The sequence below is a fragment of the Labeo rohita genome, chromosome 19 (genome assembly GCF_022985175.1).
Source record: "Labeo rohita strain BAU-BD-2019 chromosome 19, IGBB_LRoh.1.0, whole genome shotgun sequence".
Classification (NCBI taxonomy): domain Eukaryota; kingdom Metazoa; phylum Chordata; class Actinopteri; order Cypriniformes; family Cyprinidae; genus Labeo; species Labeo rohita.
Window position 1 is genome coordinate 36410628 of NC_066887.1, and position 21044 is coordinate 36431671.

General features: G+C 31.6%; 1 protein-coding gene across 4 annotated transcripts in view; it reads left to right on the top strand.

The window, feature by feature from the left end:
- The first annotated feature begins 14355 nt into the window (after positions 1–14355).
- Positions 14356–21044, top strand: part of fhod3a (formin homology 2 domain containing 3a) — a 72914-nt gene continuing 66225 nt past the window's right edge. For all 4 annotated transcript variants that reach the window (XM_051136961.1, XM_051136962.1, XM_051136963.1 and 1 more), the window contains exon 1: positions 14356–14744. In XM_051136961.1, the coding sequence (XP_050992918.1) occupies positions 14580–14744 (165 nt within the window). In that variant the 5' untranslated portion in view covers positions 14356–14579. The remainder of the gene's footprint in view (positions 14745–21044) is intronic.

A 21044-nucleotide genomic window follows, 5' to 3' on the forward strand; every position in this document is an offset into this window, starting at 1 on the left:
ATGTATGTATATATATATATATATATATATATATAATTTTTTTTTTTTTTTTTTTTTTTTTTTTTTGCATTATGTTAACATTGCATTGTTAACTAAAACCATTAAAAAATTATTACTTATGCATTAACTGCTTTTTTTTAAAGCTAATATATAAATATATCAATAATATATTCTGAAATGTATTTGTTTATTTATTTATTTGTGTTAATGGAAATTAAGTGGGCTTGACTGCCGTGAAAATAATGTCACAAAAATGTTTAATGTTTATTATAAACTAAAATCATGAAAAAAAAAATTACTTAAAATAAACTTTAACTGAAATAAACTTTTTAAAACCAATATACAAATATATCAACAATATATTTATAAAAATAAAGTTTTGTTTTTTGTTTTTTTTTGCATTATGGTAATCAAAAATAAATTTTCATTATAAAATGTCGTAAAAACATAGGGTTATTTTATTTAATTTCAGCTAGTTTCTCATTTTCATGCAGTTGAAGTACATAAAAAAACACAAATTACTAAAACTAACTAAAATAAAGTGAAAAAAATGAAAAATATTAAAATAAAATATAAGTGATTAATAACATAACCAAACACTATAATCAGTGTTGGGGCTAACGCATTACAAGTAACGCAAGTTACGTAATATTATTACTTTTTCCAAGTAACTAGTACAGTCACGCATTACTTTTTAATTGATAAGAAAATATCTGAGTTACTTTTTTTCAAATAAGTAACGCCAGTTACTTTTCCCCCCCATTTATTAATTAAAAGCTCTCCTGTCCCCATGTTGAGAAAAATCGGGAGAAAGATGTTACTTCACTTCTAGAATAAATGTGAACATGCATTAATTCATCTCACTCACAAAAAAGATTCAGTATTCCTCAAAATGAATAAAAACAGTGAAATTCAACTCAGAATATGATGCAAACCTGCAGTAATTAAATATGTTAAATAATACAAATATCCTTTATGCATTTTATCCCATTTTATTAACCAGTATCTTTGCTGCCGACCTTCGATGATCCAACTCAACCATACTGATAAGCAAAAATTACTCAAGATAATCTAACATTTGTTTTCCTTTTTTTTCTTCTGCGGTCTACTGTACTGACATGAATTTACTTTTATCAAAGTCTGAGGCTTTTGGTGTGAAAAGGCTTTTACATTTGCCAAAAATAGAAAGTTTTATATTAAAAGTAACGCAAAAGTAAAGTAACGCATTACTTTCCATAAAAAGTAACATAATTAGTTACTTTTTTTAGGGAGTAACTCAATACTGTAATGCATTACTTTTAAAAGTAACTTTCCCCAACACTGACTATAATAGCATGTTAGTGTTACTAAAATAATGGGTATTTCTTTTGGTATGTCTATTTGGTGTAAAGCTGCTTTGCAACGATATGTATCGTGAAAAGCGCTATACAAATAAATTTGAATTGAATTGAATTGAATATTTAAACTTAATTAGGCTTTATATTCTGTATGGAAAACATGTTTTTTCTATACTTTGCTATTGTGAAATATGACCCACGCTTTTAATATCCATTTTCTCACTCATTTACTCCTTCATTGTTTGCCATTGCTTTTAATATTCACATCACATCTATTTGACTCCTTAAAAAAAATGACTGACATCTTATTTAAATGACATTAGTGCTAAAATAACTTTACGTGGGTGGGTTTACAGGTCAAGAGTGTTTTATCTGACAGATAATCCCTGTAAAATCATAAATCCATACACATTTCATACTGAAGTCCAACATGGTAAATAATAAAATGCAAGCGGCTCGTGAGCGTTGATGATATGCCGTGATTTGAGATGTGATCAATGATTGATTGGCTTTTGAACAGCTCAGCTGTGGGATGACGATGATCCCGAGCAAATTATTGACTCGTCCGAACCTCTTGCATAAGACGAGATGCTGTTCGGCACATTAACACGTTTCATCTGGTTAATCATTTGGGATTGACACTACATTAATTGTTGTTGTAATCATTTCTTTAACTAGGAGGAATGTCACGTTTAAGTCATGAAATAAGTGAGGCGTAGCTTACAGTGATTATCACTGAATAAACCCTCTTGTACAGCAGTCAGCTCTTATATAACACGCCAAAGGGCTTCATTTATGATGAGGAGCAACTGACATTTTATTAAAAAAATTTTAATGCTGCTTACACATGTGATTTGTGTGGAGAGAGACAAGAAATATAGGAATCACAGAGACAACAATCATTTATATAGTTTAGTCATATATATATATATATATATATATATATATTTTAAATTCAGTAATTTTTTTTTTAAATGTTATGTGTGTTATCAATCTTTTTTATTTTTAAAAAATGTATGTAAAAAAAGTATTGCTTATCTTTTTTTGTCTTTAAAATAAAATCTACTTTTTTATACTTTTTTTTGGAAAACAATACTTATTATTTCAAGTCATTTTGTGTCTCGATCTGGATTTAATAATGTTTCAAACAATCCAGAGTAAGACTTTTTTTTGCAATATTTTGCAATGTTTTATTATATCGTATTACAGTTATATAAGTCATTATTATTAGTTCTATATAGTTATGTGTAACTTGTATTATAAATGGAATTTGGTCAATTTAATTTTATCTCCAGTTATCTTGATTTAAGAATGTTTAAATATTTGTGATCCTGGACCACAAAACCAGTCATAAGGGTCAGTTTTTTGAAACTGAGCTTTATACGTCATCTGAAGCTTTCCATTGATGTATGGTTTGTTGTGATAGGACAATATTTGGCCGAGATACGACTATTTGAATATATGGAATCTGAGGGTGCAAAAAAATCAAAATATTGAGAAAATCACCTTTAAAGTTGTCCAAATGAAACTCTTACTAATGCATATTAATAATCAAAAATTAAGTTTTGATATATTTATAGTAGGAATTTTACAAAATATCTTCATGGAACATGATTTTTACTTAATTTCCTAATGATTTTTGGCATAAAAGAAAAATCTATAATTTTGACCCATACAATGTATTTTTGGCTATTGCTACAAATATACCCCAGCGACTTAAGACTGGATTTGTGGTCCAGAGTCACATTTGTAAACAAACAATCCTGAGTAGGAAACTCTTTTTTTTTTTTTTTGCAGTGCGCTCGACTGAATACTGAGCAATCACAGTGAAACTGTAAACATCACACCTGAAGTTCAGGTCATGTTTACTGCAATATTGATCTGTTTTCTTCTGTTTGTTTCCTCTGCAGCTCAGTAGTGATAGTGAGTGACTAATCCAGGACTGATAACACGCCTCATCATGGGCAGAGATCACTTCCTACGTGCACACGGGACAAATTCAGAGACAGAAACAAGAGAACGGTGGATGATATTTTATATACACGACTTTAAAGTGACAGTAAAGACATTTATAATGTCACAAAACATTTCTATTTCAAATAAACACTGTTCTTTTGAACTTTCTATTCGTCTGTGAATCCTGAAACAAAGATGTTAAACGACATCTTTTACATCTTTTGTAATAACAAGAAATATTTGTTAAAATGACATAATTATCTTTCTCAAAATAATGAGATGTTGTTTCAACAAGATAATTGTTGTTTTAACAACGTCGTTATTACAAGAAAATATGTTTTTACAACATAACATTGTTATTACGAGAAAAGATGCTGTTTTAACAAGAAAAAGATTTTGTTTTAATGACATCTCATTATTAAGGGATGTCATTTTAATGAGAAAAAGAAGTCTTTAAAAGACATAAGATCTTACTACAAGAAACAATTTTTTTTAATGACATCTCATTATTGCAAGAAAAGATGTTTTTACTACATAAGATTGTTATTACAAGCAAAAAGATGTCATTTTAACGACATAACATCTTGTTATTTTGAGAAAAGATGTCTTTTTAACTACATTTTAGTACAAGAAATTACGTTTTTACAAGAAAAATGTCATTTTAAGAAGAAAAAATGTCATTTTAATGACATCTTATCACGAGAAAAATTTAATTTTAACTCGAAAAGGTTAAAATGTCATTTTAACGACATATCTTATTCCGAGAAAAGATGTCGTTTTAACGGGAAAATTATGTTTTAACTACAACATTTTGTTATTACAAGAAAAGATGAAGTTTTTTTATGACAACATCATTATTATGAGAAAAGATGTCGTTTCAACGAGAAAAGGATGTTTTAACGACATAACGTTATTACGAGAAAATATGCCGTTTTAACAAGAAAAAGATGTTTAGCGACATGACATCTTGTTATTAAGAGATGTCGTTTTAACGAGAAAAAGAAGTCTTTAAAAGACATAAGATCTCATTATTACAAGAAAAGATGTCTTTTTAATGACATCTCGTTTTTTGCGAGGGAAAAGATGTTTTTAAGACAACATCATTATTACGAGAAAAGATGTCTTAACAAGAAATGTCTTTTTAACTACAACATTTTATTACAAGAAAATACGTTTTACAAGAAAAATTACGTTTTAACGAGAAAAACTGTCATTTTAATTACAACATCTCACGAGAAAGATTTAATTTTAACTCAAAAAGGTTAAAATGTCATTTTAACGACATATTACGAGAAAAGATGTCGTTTTAACGAGAAAAGGATGTTTTAACTACAACATTTTGTTATTACAAGAATAGATGACGTTTTTTTTACAACAACATTATGAAAAAAGATGTTGCTTTAATAAGAAAAAGATGTCGTTTTAACGACATAACATCTTATTACGAGAAAAGATGTCGTTTTAACGAGAAAAAGATGTTTTAACGGCAACGTTATTACGAGAAAAGATGTTGTTTTAACAAGAAAAAGATGTTTAATGACATGACATCTTGTTATTAAGAGATGTCATTTTAACGACATAACATCTAATTTTGAGAAAAGATGTTTTAATGAGAAAAAGATGTTGTTTTAACTACATTTTGTTGTTACAAGAAAAGATGACGTTTTAACGAAAAATGTCATTTTAACGAGAAAAAGATGTTGTTTTAATGACATAAGATCTTGTTATTACGAAAAGTCCTTTTAACTAGAAAAAGATGTCATTTTAACGACATAGCATCTTATTATGAGAAACGATGCTGTTTTAACAAGAAAAGGATGACATGACATCTTGTTATTAAGAGATGTCATTTTAACAAGAAAAAGATGTCATTTTAACTATATAACATCTTGTTATTTTGAGAAAAGATGTCTTTTTAAGAACAACATTCGTTATTACGAGTAAAGATGACATTTTAACAAGAAAAAGATGTTGTTTTAATGACAACATCTTATGAGAAAAATTTCATTTTAACTAGAAAGCTAGATTTCATTTTAACGACATCTTGTTTTTGTGTAAGATGTTTTGACGAGAAAAAGATGCCGTTTTAACAATATAACATTACAAGAAAAGATGTCTAGTTCTAACTACATTTCGTTATTACAAGAAAAGTTGACGTTTATGACAACATCGTTACTGCGAAAAAAGTTGTTTTGATGCGAAAGGTGTTGTTTTTATGACATCTTGTTTTTTCAAGAAAAGATGTTTTAACGAGAAAAAGATGTTTTAGTAACATAACATCTTGTTATTATGAGAAAAGATTTCGTTTTAACAAGAGAAAGATGTTTAACAACATGACATCTCGTTATTAAGAGATGTCTTTTTAACGAGAAAAAGACATAAGATCTCATTATTACAAGAAAAGATGTCTTTTTAATGACATCTCATTTTTGCAAGAAAAGATGTTGTTTTTATGACATAACATCTTGTTATTATGAGAAAAAAGTTGTTTTAATGAGAAAAAAGATATTTTAAAGACAAAAAGATGTTTTAGCTGCATAACATCTTGTTATTACAAGAAAATATCTATTTTTAATGACATCTCATTATGATGTTTTTGTGACAAGATCATTATTATGAGAAAAGATGATGTTTTAACAAGAAAAATGTCTTTTTTGCAACTTAACATCTCACTATTTTGAGATGTATTTGTAGCTTTAACATCTCGTTATTATGAGAAAAGATGCTGTTTTTACGACAACGTCGTTATTACAAGAAAAGATTTTCTGTTTTTTTAGATTTTTATTTTTGACATTTGTGCCTTTATTACAATAGGACAGATCATAGCCGACAGGAAGCGAAGTGGGAGAGAGAGAAGGGGGTGGGATCGGAAAAGGTCTTCGAGGCGGGATTCGAACTCGTGACGCCCGTAGCACAAGGGCACTGTATGTCGGCGCGCTGCCCACATGGCTATCGCGCAGACGAGTAGGTGTTGTTTTAATGACATAACATCTCATTATAATGAAAAAAGATGTCATTTTTGCTACATAACATCAGTATTACAAGAAAAGATGTCATTTTAACGGCATAACGTCTTATTATTACAAGAAAATATGTTGTTTTAACAAGATAACATCTCGTTATTTTAAGAAAATGTGGCTAAACCGACATATCATCTAGTTATTAGACATAATTGAGTGGAAAAAATATGTGTGTGGCACCAATGTGTCACCATAGGTATAATTACATAACACTTTTACAGCATTTGTTAATCCAGGTTAAAGTTGATGTAGAAATGTATTAGTACTATTACATATCTGGCAAATGCATCGCATAAGTTTATTACAGTTCAAACTGTGTAACGTACGTGTGTGTGTGACAAATAAACACGCTTTATCACTAATGCTTTGTTTAGGGTTTATACCTATTATAAACAGATTACTGTCTCTTAATAAAGCGTGTACTTGGTTCTGAGTCTACAGAAACAGAGACAATAAATCTGTTTCAGAGATCCAAACCTTCAGATGAATGACATCACACCAAATCTGCTGATCCGCGGATGAACTTAAGAAACTGAATCAGGAGCCATTGGAGTAAGTGAGTTCTTCAGTACGTCAAACATTAACTACATTAATAAAGGCTCTTTATTACATAATCCGAACTGAATGTCTGATACTGATCGCAGCTTGTAAATTTCCTCTTTATTTCTAAAACAATTTTTAAATTGCATAGAATTCTATTGTTTTCATACTTGCTGCAAGTAATGACTGAAAAGTAGTTTGACCAATAACGTGCAGGCGCAGAACATAATCGACCAATCGTGGCATGAGAAGGCGGGATCTACAGAGAACGGTCAAAGCAATGTTAATAAATGTAGATGTAATGTAATAAGACCGTAGAGAGACCGTCAATATAGGAAAACAAAGCAAAAACCAGACATTTTAGTAAGAAGAAGACATGGTTGTCATAAAAGGTTCATGTAAATGATTGATGCAGTTCACTCTGTTGATCTTGACGCTCTGCTGCCTTCTGCTGTTCATATGCAGATAGGTTAATTTAGGGACTGACAAACGTTTTGTTACCTGAAACCTCTTGAGATTAAAAAACAATAGTCCATAGTCTTTCATTAACATGTAACAATAATTTAATTTCTCTGATGTGGGTTGTTGGCATGTAGGTAAACATGTTTTATTTTGATTTATTTTATATATAATTAATATAGCATTTTATATATTGCTTTTATTATTATAGTGAAAGCAGACCAATCAAATGTAAGTAAATGAGTGTCACTGATCACGTGACTCCTACAGACAAGTGAAGCTGGAGATGCTCATTGAATCAACTACAAACTCAAATCTTCAGCACAATCATTAGGTTTTGCAGCACTGACATTTTTCATGTTAACGTTTCTCTTAAATTATACTGATAATATATCATTATAATGCATATAAATATACTATTTGTAATGAAGAAATGTGTAGAAATTAGAAGCATTTTAGTGCTCTGATCTTTGGGACTGCATGTAAATTTGTGTATGTAAATATGTACATTTGGGTGTTTAAATTCTGCAGGCCTGTTCACAGTTCTAAAGCGTTGTTATTATCCATGTTTTATTGCGGATGTGAAAATTCACAAACGATAGTAGTTACAGACATGAGAATGAATTAGTTTTCAGATTTTGGGCTGTTTGGCTTTTCATAATATCTTCTTTCAGACTAGTGCAAAGAAAACATCCAAAAAACAAATACACTTCATATCTTCAGGAGTTTTTTTTCTTTCTCTCCATACAGAAAATTTAGAGCAGTTTCATTCCTGTTTATATTCTCACGGTTTTACTGAGGGGTTTGTTCATATTTCATTCACACTGGTATATATTTAACGTTTTATTCCTAAAAACATTGTGACAGGATTCGTACATGGTGCTTTTAGTGCTTGAATACTTGAATTTGACTTTTTGAAATTTAAGGTCTGGAAAACCCTTTAAAAAAGCAATATTTCTGAAGAGGTACTTAAAAAGTGCTTGAATTAATAAAAGAAAATGTATAAAATAACACTTTAATTTTGTCAATAAGCACATATAATTTCTTGCAATTTAAAAAATCGTACATTTTTCGCTTATTTCAGTTAATGTCAGAAATCAATCGAGATAAGCAAGTAGTACTGACAGTGTAAACATGGCTGTAGATGCGAAAAGAAGAACAGATGAACCAAATCAATTGAGTCATTTACACTGGAACCATTTCAAGCGATTCACTAGCAAAAACAGATCAAATTAAAGGATCCATTCATTTTCGAATTTCAACATCGCTTTTAACGATTTTAAAAAGCACTGATGGGTGAAACGGAGCTTTTCGAATCTCCGAATCAGTTAAACCATTGCGTCGCAAAATGATTCACTGTTTCGAAGCGTTCAAATCGGATCGCGAATCATTTGATTCAGATCGGGACGTCAAATCGCCTATCGCGAATCATTTTATGTAGACTGGAACGGGTTCGTGAATCATTTCGCGAATTGAATGATTCAAATCAAATGATTCTCAATACGCAAAGTTCCGATCTGAAGCCCCGTTCACACTACAAGCGACAGGCAGCGACAAAGCGACACAATCCCATTCATTTACATACATGTACATACAAACAAAAACGAATGAGAAGCAGAGCCTACTTTTTTCATTGCGTATGTTTATCTACGGCTTAGAGGAGAACGATCACATGAGCTCTACCGTCTTCTTTCCTATTGGCTGTCGCTCCCGAAAGTCGCTCTTCATTTGCATAAAGTTGAGGGATTCTGAACTTTGTCGCGTTACTGGACACGCCCCATCCGGTCGCCAACGGTCGCTGTAGCTCGATGTCGCGCTTGTCGCCGGAAATCGCCAGCTCTCCATTGAAATGAATGGGATCGCGTCGCTTTGTCGCTGCGTGTCGCTTGTAGTGTGAACGGGGTTTGAGTCAACTGATTTGCGATCTGATCTGAAATTATGATTCGTGAATCATTATTCAGATTGGAACTTCAAAGAGTGGATCACGAATCATTTGATTCAGATCTGGACTTCAAATCGCGTAGGCTTATCGTGAATCATTTCATTTAGATCGGAACTTCGGAGCGGGTATGCGAATCAGGGGCGGATCTACCGGGGTGGCACGAGGTGGCAAGTGCCACCCTAAGAAAAAGCTGTGCCACCCCACCTGCCACCCCAGAATTATCACAGAATAAAATATAAATGTAAGCAATCATATGCTACTTTTCAGCCGCAGCGATGACAGCGTAAGGCTACATAATGGCAAAAAAACCCCACGTCGTTCAATAAAATGTGCACGACAGTTGCGCGCGCACACAGCGCGCCCAGTGTATTCGACTTCATTAACAAATTACTCTTATGAACCCGTTCGTTTTGAGTCAAAAACACAAAGCCCCAGTTCACTAACGAATTGTTTTAAATTTGTTCGTGAATCAGATAATTGCTGCTTCTCGGCTAACTCAGAAGTCCTCTGAGACATCTAATCCTGTCCGGATATGTCTGAGATTCATCGCGTAATTGTTTGGTGATCCGATTCTCTGACCGCTCGCTCCACGTTCATCATGGATATACTGTAGGCCTTTTTGCCGTATCCGACGAAACAATAATAGCGTGAAATAAAGAAGAAGATGCCGATCACGGAAACTAATAGAGTTAGGTAAGCATCTGGTCGTGTTGCAGTTTTCTCGATTGTTAACACAATGTGACTGATGTAAATTGGCTTATATTCCCAAACCATTCATTCAGTGCTAAAAACAAAGACACATTTCTCAAAAAGTTTAACAGTAAGTAAGTTAAATATTAAGTAGCAAAACTGATGACACACCAATCAGAATCTCTGCATCCAACAACAGAGAGGAGAGAAATGAACGAATCATTTACATGGGGTATTATACTTACACACACAGTATAATTATAGTACAGTACCAGTATATTAGATGATGGAACTATTTCACTATTTTGTATGTACAGTAAACTGTAGTACATGTTGTACACCTACAGACGTGTGACTGACAAATTTTATTTGTAACCATCTTTATGTGTAGCCTACTGCATTTTTGCAGAACTGAGAAATGAGTTATAATCTTGTGTCAGGAGACCAATTAGTACTGTATACTCGAATGAAATTTAGCCAAATGTGCAGAGGATGCTGAATTTAATCTTTAATTAATTTTTTTACTGTACTGTATTGTGGTGCATACCAAGTTCATATACAGTTCTTTGTTATTTGAACTTTTCTGGTGCTTTTCATCTGCTGCAAGATTACTTTACAGTAGTAAAGTGAAAATATTTTTTTCCCAAAAGTTAATTGCTGAATTAGCAATCTGTAATTTAATTTATGTTGTGTACTGTAATAGACATTGAGTTGCAAATTAATTCCTAATAAAAGTTTTTTTGTTTTTGTTATTGATCTCACGAATGTTCATTGGGCAGGAGAGTCATTGTTGTATTTGAATTGTGTGTAATCATTTAAAAATACATGTAATAACAAGATTGAAACGTTTGAAAGACATATTTATGCTGGCTTGTCTTAAGACTTGTTTAAAAACAAATAGTTTCACCAGTTACATGTTCTAGATGTTTGCTAATGTGTTGCTAGTTGGTTGCTAGGATATTCTGGGTGGTTGCTAGGCTCTTGCTATGCAGTTGCTAGGGTGTTGCTAGATTATATGGTTGATTGTGTGTTATGAGTGATTAAAGACATTCCCACCTCTGTTAATAACAGAAAATCAAACATTGTTTCCAAAACCAGTTTCAGTGCTTTGAAATTATTGTATTTTTTTTCTAATGTTAGGAAATAACATTAAATCATGACATTAACATCTTAAACTTGCACTAAAACATGATATATACCATCTAAGTAGTAATTTAAAATCGCACATCTTCTTTAGTGATACAAGCTCAGAAACATTTACTGTATAACCTATATATATATTGTTTATTGACTTGGTGCCATGATGGATATTGAAATGTTATTTATTTTTCATTTTAAACAGTATAGATGATTTCCTAATGGTAATGCAATATTTGTGAACACAACTGTGTATGTCAGACTATAAATCCCCAAAAACTATGCATGGGGGCTTTCTTTGGAGTTGCCACCCCTCATAGACCCCATGCCACCCCTTTGCCACCCTAAAAATTATTTTCTAGATCCACCCCTGATGCGAATCTTTTGCAGATCGAAACTTCGGAGTACGAATCATTTGATTCAGATCGGGACTTCAAATCGCGGTTCGCGAATAATTTCATTCAGATCGGGACTTCGTTGCGGGTTCGTGAATCATTTGTTTCAGATCAGTATTTCGGAGCGATTTTGCGAATCTTTACAGTTATAAAAACAAAACCAAGAAAAAAACAAAAACAAAGAATTCACAAATACAAATACAAATCTCTTACGAAAATTAACTGTGTTTTTACTATAGTAAAAGTGTAGTATTCTTTGCAATACTTAAGTAGCAATACTTCGTATGTGCTTCTCTTTATTTTTTGTCATTTTTAGTATTATTTTTATCTATTTCTCTTTTTTTAGATTTTGAATTAGAAGACATAAATGAGATATCCAAAAAGTAGTGCTTGAAAAGTCCTTGAAAGTCCTGAAATTTAATTTTACACTATCTGTATGAACCCTGTTTGTTTTCAGTCTGTTGACAGTATTTTCTGATTTATGGAGAGATTAAGTCTAAAAACCTTTAATTCTAATATGACAACAAAATCTAACAGTTTATATTTAAATATTTTTAAATATAATTTAAAATATACAAAAACTGGCCAAAATATGTATTTGTTAATAAAAGTTTCAAAATATATTAACATAAACACATTTTCTACCAATATATTTTGGCCACTTGTTTGTATATTTTTGTAAATATGTATTTTAAAAAGCATTTAAAATATATACACCTAATATATTTTAATGCAAAAATGCATTCACATATGTCAGATGTCAGAAAATCTTTATTTGTTGTAGCAGATGTGAACATATACTACATGTAAATACAAAGAAATGATGGATTAATCCTAAAAGTATGGGATTTATTTATTTTTTTGTTTTAAATGTGAAAAATGTCTTGTCCCTGAAATACATTTTGAAATATATTTTGGTAAATTGGAACTAAATATTTTTTCCATTTTAAAAATATATTTCATAATAAATTGACAGATTAAAAAATACATTAATTTAGCCAATTTAAAATACATAAAAAAGTGTGTAGATAAATAAATATGGCTGACTTTATCCAAAGTTCAAATTTCTGTTCTGGATTTGTAAAATGAGTGCATATTTAATAGGATAATGCTTGTAAACATGAAAACTTGTAATACAAGAATGTTTGCCATTCTTAATGTGATCAATCGACTGGGGAAGTATATAGCCTACACTGTAAAAAATAAAAAACACAATTTGTTGAGTCAGCTTAAAATAATTTGTTACCCTGCTGCCTTTTAAGTTCAGTCAACTAAAATAAGTTTATTCAACTTGAAATGTTAAGTTGTACTAAGTAACAACTTAAATATTTGCGTTTGCTAAACTTAACAGAAGGGTAACCCAGCTGCCTTAAAATTTTAAGTTGATTCAACTCAAATATCTAAGTTGTCACTTAGTATAATTTAACATTTCAAGTTGAATAAACTGTTTTTGAATTGACTGAACTTAAAATTTGAAGGCAGCCAGGTTACAAATTATTTTAAGTTGACTCAACAAATTGTTTTTACAGTGTACACTGTAAAAAATAAAAAAACAATTTGTTGAGTCATCTTAAAATAATTTGTTACCCTGCTGCCTTAAAATTTTAAGTTCAGTCAACTAAAATAAGTTTATTCAACTTGAAAAGTTAAGCTGTACTAAGTAACAACTTAAATATTTGTGTTTGCTAAACTTAACAGATGGGTAAGTAACCCAGCTGCCTTAAAATTTTAAGTTGATTCAACTCAAATATCTAAGTTGTCACTTATAGTATAATTTAACATTTCAAGTTGAACTGTTTTTGAGTTGACTGAACTTAAAATTTTAAGTCAGCCAGGTTACAAATTATTTTAAGTTGACTCAACAAATTGTTTTTACAGTGTACACTGTAAAAAATAAAAAAAACAATTTGTTGAGTCAGCTTAAAATAATTTGTTACCCTGCTGCCTTAAAATTTTAAGTTCAGTCAACTAAAATAAGTTTATTCAACTTGAAAAGTTAAGTTGTACTAAGTAACAACTTAAATATTTGTGTTTGCTAAACTTAACAGATGGGTAAGTAACCCAGCTGCCTTAAAATTTTAAGTTGATTCAACTCAAATATCTAAGTTGTCACTTATAGTATAATTTAACATTTCAAGTTGAACTGTTTTTGAGTTGACTGAACTTAAAATTTTAAGTCAGCCAGGTTACAAATTATTTTAAGTTGACTCAACAAATTGTTTTTACAGTGTACACTGTAAAAAATAAAAAAACAATTTGTTGAGTCAGCTTAAAATAATTTGTTACCCTGCTGCCTTAAAATTTTAAGTTCAGTCAACTAAAATAAGTTTATTCAACTTGAAAAGTTAAGTTGTACTAAGTAACAACTTAAATATTTGTGTTTGCTAAACTTAACAGATGGGTAAGTAACCCAGCTGCCTTAAAATTTTAAGTTGATTCAACTCAAATATCTAAGTTGTCACTTATAGTATAATTTAACATTTCAAGTTGAACTGTTTTTGAGTTGACTGAACTTAAAATTTTAAGTCAGCCAGGTTACAAATTATTTTAAGTTGACTCAACAAATTGTTTTTTACAGTGTAGTTATATTTACCAGGTACATTTTTTTCATCTTTTTATTTTATTTATTTATTTTTTTACCTGAGGTGTCTCGCCTTGAAAATCCTTTATCCATTTTGTACAGAGACTTAAAACAATCTTATATTTAAGCTCAGCCCTTGTTGTCTCCTGCGGTTTCCATGGTAAATGCATGCATGTATATACTGTATGGGGAACAGTGTGCATTACTCTCACCGGCCGCTAAAGGCCGCGGTTTCCCCTTCATCGCTTCCCGCTGGTAAAGCGCTTAATCCGCGGGGGGCGTCCGGCTGTCCCGCACCTTCACCCGCCCGTGACACGGACACTCAGCGCTCAGCACGGGACGGGACGGAGCTTCTACTCGCTGCTGGTCGCTACTTCCACATCTGTCCCATTTCCGCGGCGCAGCGAAGGACGGACGCGGATCCGGCGAAGGTCCCGCTGACTGTGCTGTGTTGTTGTCGTTACCGGGGAGGAAGGACGCGCTTGGAAACGGCGGCTGCGGCGGCCCGTGCATGGATGCATCATGTCTTCGTTTGTGTGCCGGGTTCAGTTTCTAGACGACACCGATCCGTTCAACAGCACCAATTTCCCCGAACCGACCCGACCTCCTCACTACACCTTCAGAGAAGATATTCCTCTCATTAACCAGATCGCAGGAGTCCACAGACTCCTCAAAGCTCCTCACAAGGTCAGACTACACACACAAACTGCACAGAAAGTTATTTTTGTGTTTTTTGTTTCACTGAAATAGCGTTTAAAGCGTTTATGTTCATTTAATGCTTATTTAAAACTCTTTTATGAGTCTGAAATGAGTAACTTAGCCTATATTTTTAACCCTGTCGAGTATTATTTAATTCGATTTAGTTTTTTTATTTTGAATATTTCATTTAGCATGTCTGAACATTAAACTGTGAAAGTGTTGAGGTCAGTTAAATGAGTTTATGTTGGTGATTTTAAAGCGCGACAGGTGCGGCAATGAGCCGCATTTAGAGCCGCTCATTCATTCACACTGACAGACAATATATGAGCACTGACTTATGAAGTTAACCCTCTACAGTCTGATTTATCAAATAACAGTCAGAATAATCAGATTATTTTGAAGCTGAACAGTTTATTGAACCTGTTGACAAAATATACACTGCCGCTCAAAAGTTTGAGATCAGTAAGACTTGTGATGTGTTTTAAAGAAGTCTCTTATGCTCATCAAGACTGTATTTATTTGATTAAAAATACAGAAAAAAACAATAATACTGCAAAATGTTATTACAATATAAAATAATGTTTTTTAATTTAATATACTTTAACATAAAATTTATTCCTGTGATGCAAAGCTGAATTTTTATCAGCTGTTACTCCAGTCTTAAGTGTCACAGGATCCTTCAGAAATCATTCTAATATGCAGATTTATTATTAGAATTATCAATGTTGGAAACTTGGATTAATGTTTTTTTTTGGAACCTGTGATACTCTTTTTCGTTCTTTAATAAATAAAAGGCTAAAAAGAACAGCATTTATTTAAAATAGAAAGGTTTCCTAACAATATACACTATTGTTCAAAAGTTTGGGGTCAGTAAGTTTTATTATTTGTTTTTTGAAAGAAATTAATACTTTAATTTACCAAAGATGTGTTAAATTAATAAAAAGCGATAGCATAGATTTACATTGTTAAAAATTATTTCTATTTATTAATAAATGCTGTTCTTTTTAAAAAGAATCACAGGTTCCAAAAACAAAATGTTTCCAACATTGATAATTCTAATAATAAATCAGAGTATTAGAATGATTTCTGAAGGATCACGTGACACTTAAGACTGGTGTCTTATTCAGCTTTGCATAACAGGAATAAATTATATTTTGAAGTATATTAATATAAAAAACATTATTTTTTATTCTAACAACATTTTGCAGTAGCGTTGTTTTTTTTTTCTGTGTTTTCGTTTGTGGAGGTAAAGGGTTAAAATTGAGTAGCTGTGACAGATTATTAAGTCTTAAAGGATATTTACTGTTACACACACGTCGCATAAACAGGGATTACAGCGCACACGCTTCATCTCACTTTACAATGCCACATGTGTGTGTGTGTGTGTGTGTGTTCCTCTTAAAGGAATAGTTTGGCCAAAAATGAAAACTATTGCCAAAAAATCACTCACTCTCAGTCCATCTGAGTTTGTTTCTTCATCAGATTTGTAGAAATGTGTCATTCCATCACTTGCTCAACAATGGATCCTCTGCGGTGAATGGGTGTTGTCAGAATAAGAGTCCAAACATTACTGCAGAGGATCCATTGGTGAGCTGATTTTGTTCTGTTATTAAAGTTTCACTGGTTTGATGGAGATGTTTTGTTCCTCTGTCATCTATCCGTTTGTTTTCTGTCCATTCTTTCTTTCTGGTTTGTCTCTGTTTGCATGTGGCGTTGTGTTTTTCTGTGTCAGCCTGTCATTTGAGTGAAAGTCATGGCCAGTAATTGGCTGTTTTGGTCGAATCTGTAAAATTAAACAGAGGTCAGTGCTGCTCCCAGAATGCCGCTTGGTTTCCTCTTGCTCACATATGATGATGTTGTATCTTCCTCATAATGCTGTATAAAGCGAACAGGCTCTCCTCTGAGGCCAAGTTCTTCTTTTTGTTAATTATTAGTCTGTTCAACACCGTTTGAACACTCAATCAATAGTTCTCAGTTAGTAAGAGTGCAGAGCTGTAAATAATAATGCTTATTATGAAAATATTACTTAGCAGACATTTTCATCCGAAGTTACTTACATTACATTCGATTGTCATCCAATTCCTGGGATTCAAACCCATGACCTTGATGTTGCAAGCACCATGATCGACTGTTTGAACTGCACATACATATTTAGGCCTAAATTTAACATTTATGTATTTGAGTTGCATATAAAATATCCCTCCATTTGAATGACACAGTTTAAACATTAATAAATGTAATGTGATGCATATTTGTCAGTCATACATGAATGAAATGCATCAGATTTCTGTCATAGGACTAATGAAATGAAGGTTTATATATTTACATTAACAATCTAATTTGTTTCAGTCGTGTGCATTTGAACAAACTGAATATTGCTTGTTCCACAGCTAGTCATAATTTAAATATCTTTGTTTTCAACTGAATAAATCTTTTCACAATGAACAGATTTATACTGATTCTAAGCGATTTGAATAAATGCATTTTGAAAGTATGATTATTTTAAATAAAATTAATGCAGATAGTTAATAATGAATGCTATGTTTTGTTTGAGTGTATGACTGACAAATATGCATCGCATCAAGTTTATTAGTTTTTTTTATGTCAACTGTGGAATCCAAATTTAATGGACATTTTAAATGCAATTCATATTAGATGAATCTGAAATGTAGACTTTGGTTTTGGAATAAATGTTGATTATGAATATATATATATATATATATATATATATATTATGAATATCTCAATATTAATAACGTCATGTTGTAACAGATTCTTGAACACACTTGGAACTTTGAGATTTTTTATTTTTATCTTGAATTAGTTTTTATTTTTACATTTTCTGTTTTCATTTTAATTTTAGTCTAAATTTTATACATTTTGTTTGCATTATGTCATTTTTATTAGGTTTTGATTTTTTAATGGGTTTATCTTATGGTTAAATTGCAGTTAGGTTCGAGTTAAGTTTCAGTTAGATTCAGGTTAAGTTAAGGTTAAGTTGTTAGGTTTGGGTTAAGTTGCAGTTAAGTTGCGGTTAGGTTTGAGTTAAGTTGGGGCTAAGTTGCAGTTAGATTCAGGTTAAGTTAAGGTTAAGTTGCAATTAGGTTCGGGTTAAGTTGGGGTTAAATTGCAGTTAGGTTCAAGTTAAGTTCAATTCAATTCAATTCAAATTTATTTGTATAGCGCTTTTCACAATACATATTGTTGCAAAGCAGCTTTACACCAAATTGACATTTTTACAATATATGTAGTAGTAGCTTGATGTACACATGGCAGAGATGTGTGGTAAAGATCAATTAATGACGTAATCAAACAGACAAAGAACACTATAAATTAGTGGCAGAATTCGGTAGTGCTGTATGTTTTCAGGGTTGGCATCATCTGAGGTCCTCTGAAGGGTGGGCATCATCTCTTGTTAAGTGTTCTGGATCCACACTGGAGCTTGTGAATTCCTAGTTACCATGGGATGCCAATCCCATGGCAAAAACAGAGAACAAATAGGAACATAATTAGCGTAGCTGCTGTTCAAACTAAGAAAAGGAAGGTTCTTGAGCGCAAATGGAGAAAAACTAACTTCAAGTTAAGTTGGGGCTAAGTTGCAGTTACATTCAGGTTAAGTAAAGGTTAAGTTGTTAAATATTAAATTAAATATTTTTTATAATTTATGCAGATTTTAAGATAATTTAATAAATGCATTTGAAAATATTATTTAAATAAAATCACGCAAATTTTAGTTTAAAGGTTTATTTATTTGCAGTTAGGTTTGAGTTAAGTTTCAGTTAGACTGAGGTTAAGGTAAGGTTAAGTTGTTGTTAGGTTCGAGTTAAGTTAGGGTTAAGTTCGGTTCGAGTTAAGTTAAGGTTAAGTTGCAGCTAGGTTTGGGTTACGCTGGGGTTAAGTTGCCGTTAGGTTCAGGTTAGGTTAGGGTTAAGTTGCGGTTAGGTTTGAGTTAGGTTGGGGTTAGTTTGCAGTTAGATTCAGGTTAAGTAAAGGTTAAGTTGTTAAATATTAAATTAAATATTTTTATAATTTATGCAGAGTTTAAGATAATTTAATAAATGCATTTGAAAATATTATTTAAATAAAATCACACAAATTTTAGTTTAAAGGTTTATTTATTTGCAGTTTAAGTTGCAGCTAAGTTTGGGTTACGCTGGGGTTAAGTTGCCGTTAGGTTCAGGTTAGGCTAAGGTTAAGTTGGGGTTAGGTTCGGGTTAGGTTAGGGTTAAGTTGTGGTTAGGTTTGAGTTAAATTGGGATTAAGTTGCAGTTAGATTAAGGTTAAATTAAGGTTAAATTGATGTTAGGTTCGGTTTAAGCTGGGGTTAAGTGTTCCACACGCTGCAGTAAAGGACAGTTGGACAGTGGCTCATAAGAGTTCAGCCTTCACTAACTACCACTTACACTGTGGATGAGATTCAGCCAGATCTATTTATAACCTCAGAATGTGAGACAGACGCTGTAGTCAATGCAGGAGATGTTTGACCAGAGTTCAGCTTAGTGTCATTTTTCTCTGTTATTACAGGTCAGATCTTCACTGCGCTCCTGAACTACATTAAATCACTTCAGATGGATATTTCTGTCCTTTCAGTGTCTCTAATACACTGGATTATATGTAATATGTGAATTATCATCCAGCTCTAATCTGATAAATGTAACTAAAAAGCATTAAACATTAACATCATGATTTTCTGTAAAGCTGCTTTGAAACAATGTGTGTTGGGAAAAGTGCAAATAATACATTTCCCAGTCAAGTCAAGTCAAACTTTAGGTGAATTTATCATCAATAAATACTTTTTCTTACACTGTAAAAAGTGAATTTTTTGAAGTTGTAAATTAAACAAAGATTATTAGAGTATGTTTTACAAAAAATACTATCTCTGTTATGTTTAATTCAGTGCTTTATTTGTCATTTCTTTGTACAATTACTTGTACAAAATTAGCCATTTCTGAGTGAAAATAGTTTCTACACCAATTTTTTCAGCATTTTACCTAATTAAATATTTGTATAATTTATGCTGATTTAATAAATGCATTTTAAAATATTACTTTTAAAAAATCTGACATGCAAATCAAATTTTAGATTAAAGGTTTATTTTAAAAAAAGTAAGTCTAAATTGCGTATATAAAAATTCCATCCATTTTGATTGCATTGTTTTAGCATAAAACAAATGTATTTATTAATCTTATTAATTTATTATCATAATTTATTGTGTGCTGTCGGTCCTCTCAAAGCATCATCTGAGTGTGTTTGTGGTGCTTCTCCATCACTGTTGACTGTAAACAGAAGCGTGAAGATGCTGTTCTTCATCCAGCAGGTGTAGCGTGTGATTCACGTGTGATTGATTGTTGGTTTTGTGACACATTCTTGAATGAGCTGAGTTTGCTGGCCTGAGCGTCGTCTTAAATCAAAGCTGACGTCTTAAGCTGGAAAGCGAGTGTTTGATTAGGGTTTGGCGAGTTCAGACTCAATGGAGACGCAGGTGTTACGAGCTCAGAGACGCCAAACCCACCAAATCAGCTCTTTTACACGCTCACAGCTCTATTCACACACTCAGCCATTTGACATGTTGCATACGAGCTGACTCTGATTAACATACAGTGTTTTGTATTTGTTAATTGCTTTCTGAAAACACAAGCTGTTTGCATTTCAGAGCAGTTTATTAAATATCTTATCCATCTCAGTGTTTTCACCTCCTTAACCATATTTTGAGGACGCATTTGTACCAAACGTGAGCTAAACTTGACAAAACCTCCTGAAGGAGTGTTCTTATTTGTAGAATGATATATAAGTAAAGTAAATCAAGTATTTTTTTTAAATCTAAATATGCAATGCTATAGCATTTTTATAAATGTTTATAGTCATATTTGCCGAGGTTATGGGTTTAATTCACAGGGAATGCATGATAACAATAGTATAAAACTGAAAAAAAGCATAATTATTTAATTTTTTTAATTTGTTTTTATAAAAGTTAAATGTGATAATTAAGCAAATGCATAATGTTACGAGTTAAATCAAGTAATTATTCAAATATATTTTTAACTTCCATTATATGTTCTTCACTCATGTGAACACAAATCAAATTAATCTTTCATTTGTGCTTTATTTATTTATAATACAATTATAATAAATAATTACATTTTATTTGTAATTGTTAAAACTTTTTGGTTAATTTTTATTGCTTTTCCTCATTAATATTGGTAATGGAAATCAATTAGTGTGGCAATCGTTGTTTTTATACACTACTTTCAATAATTTATCGAAAGAAGTCTCTTCTGCTCATCAAGG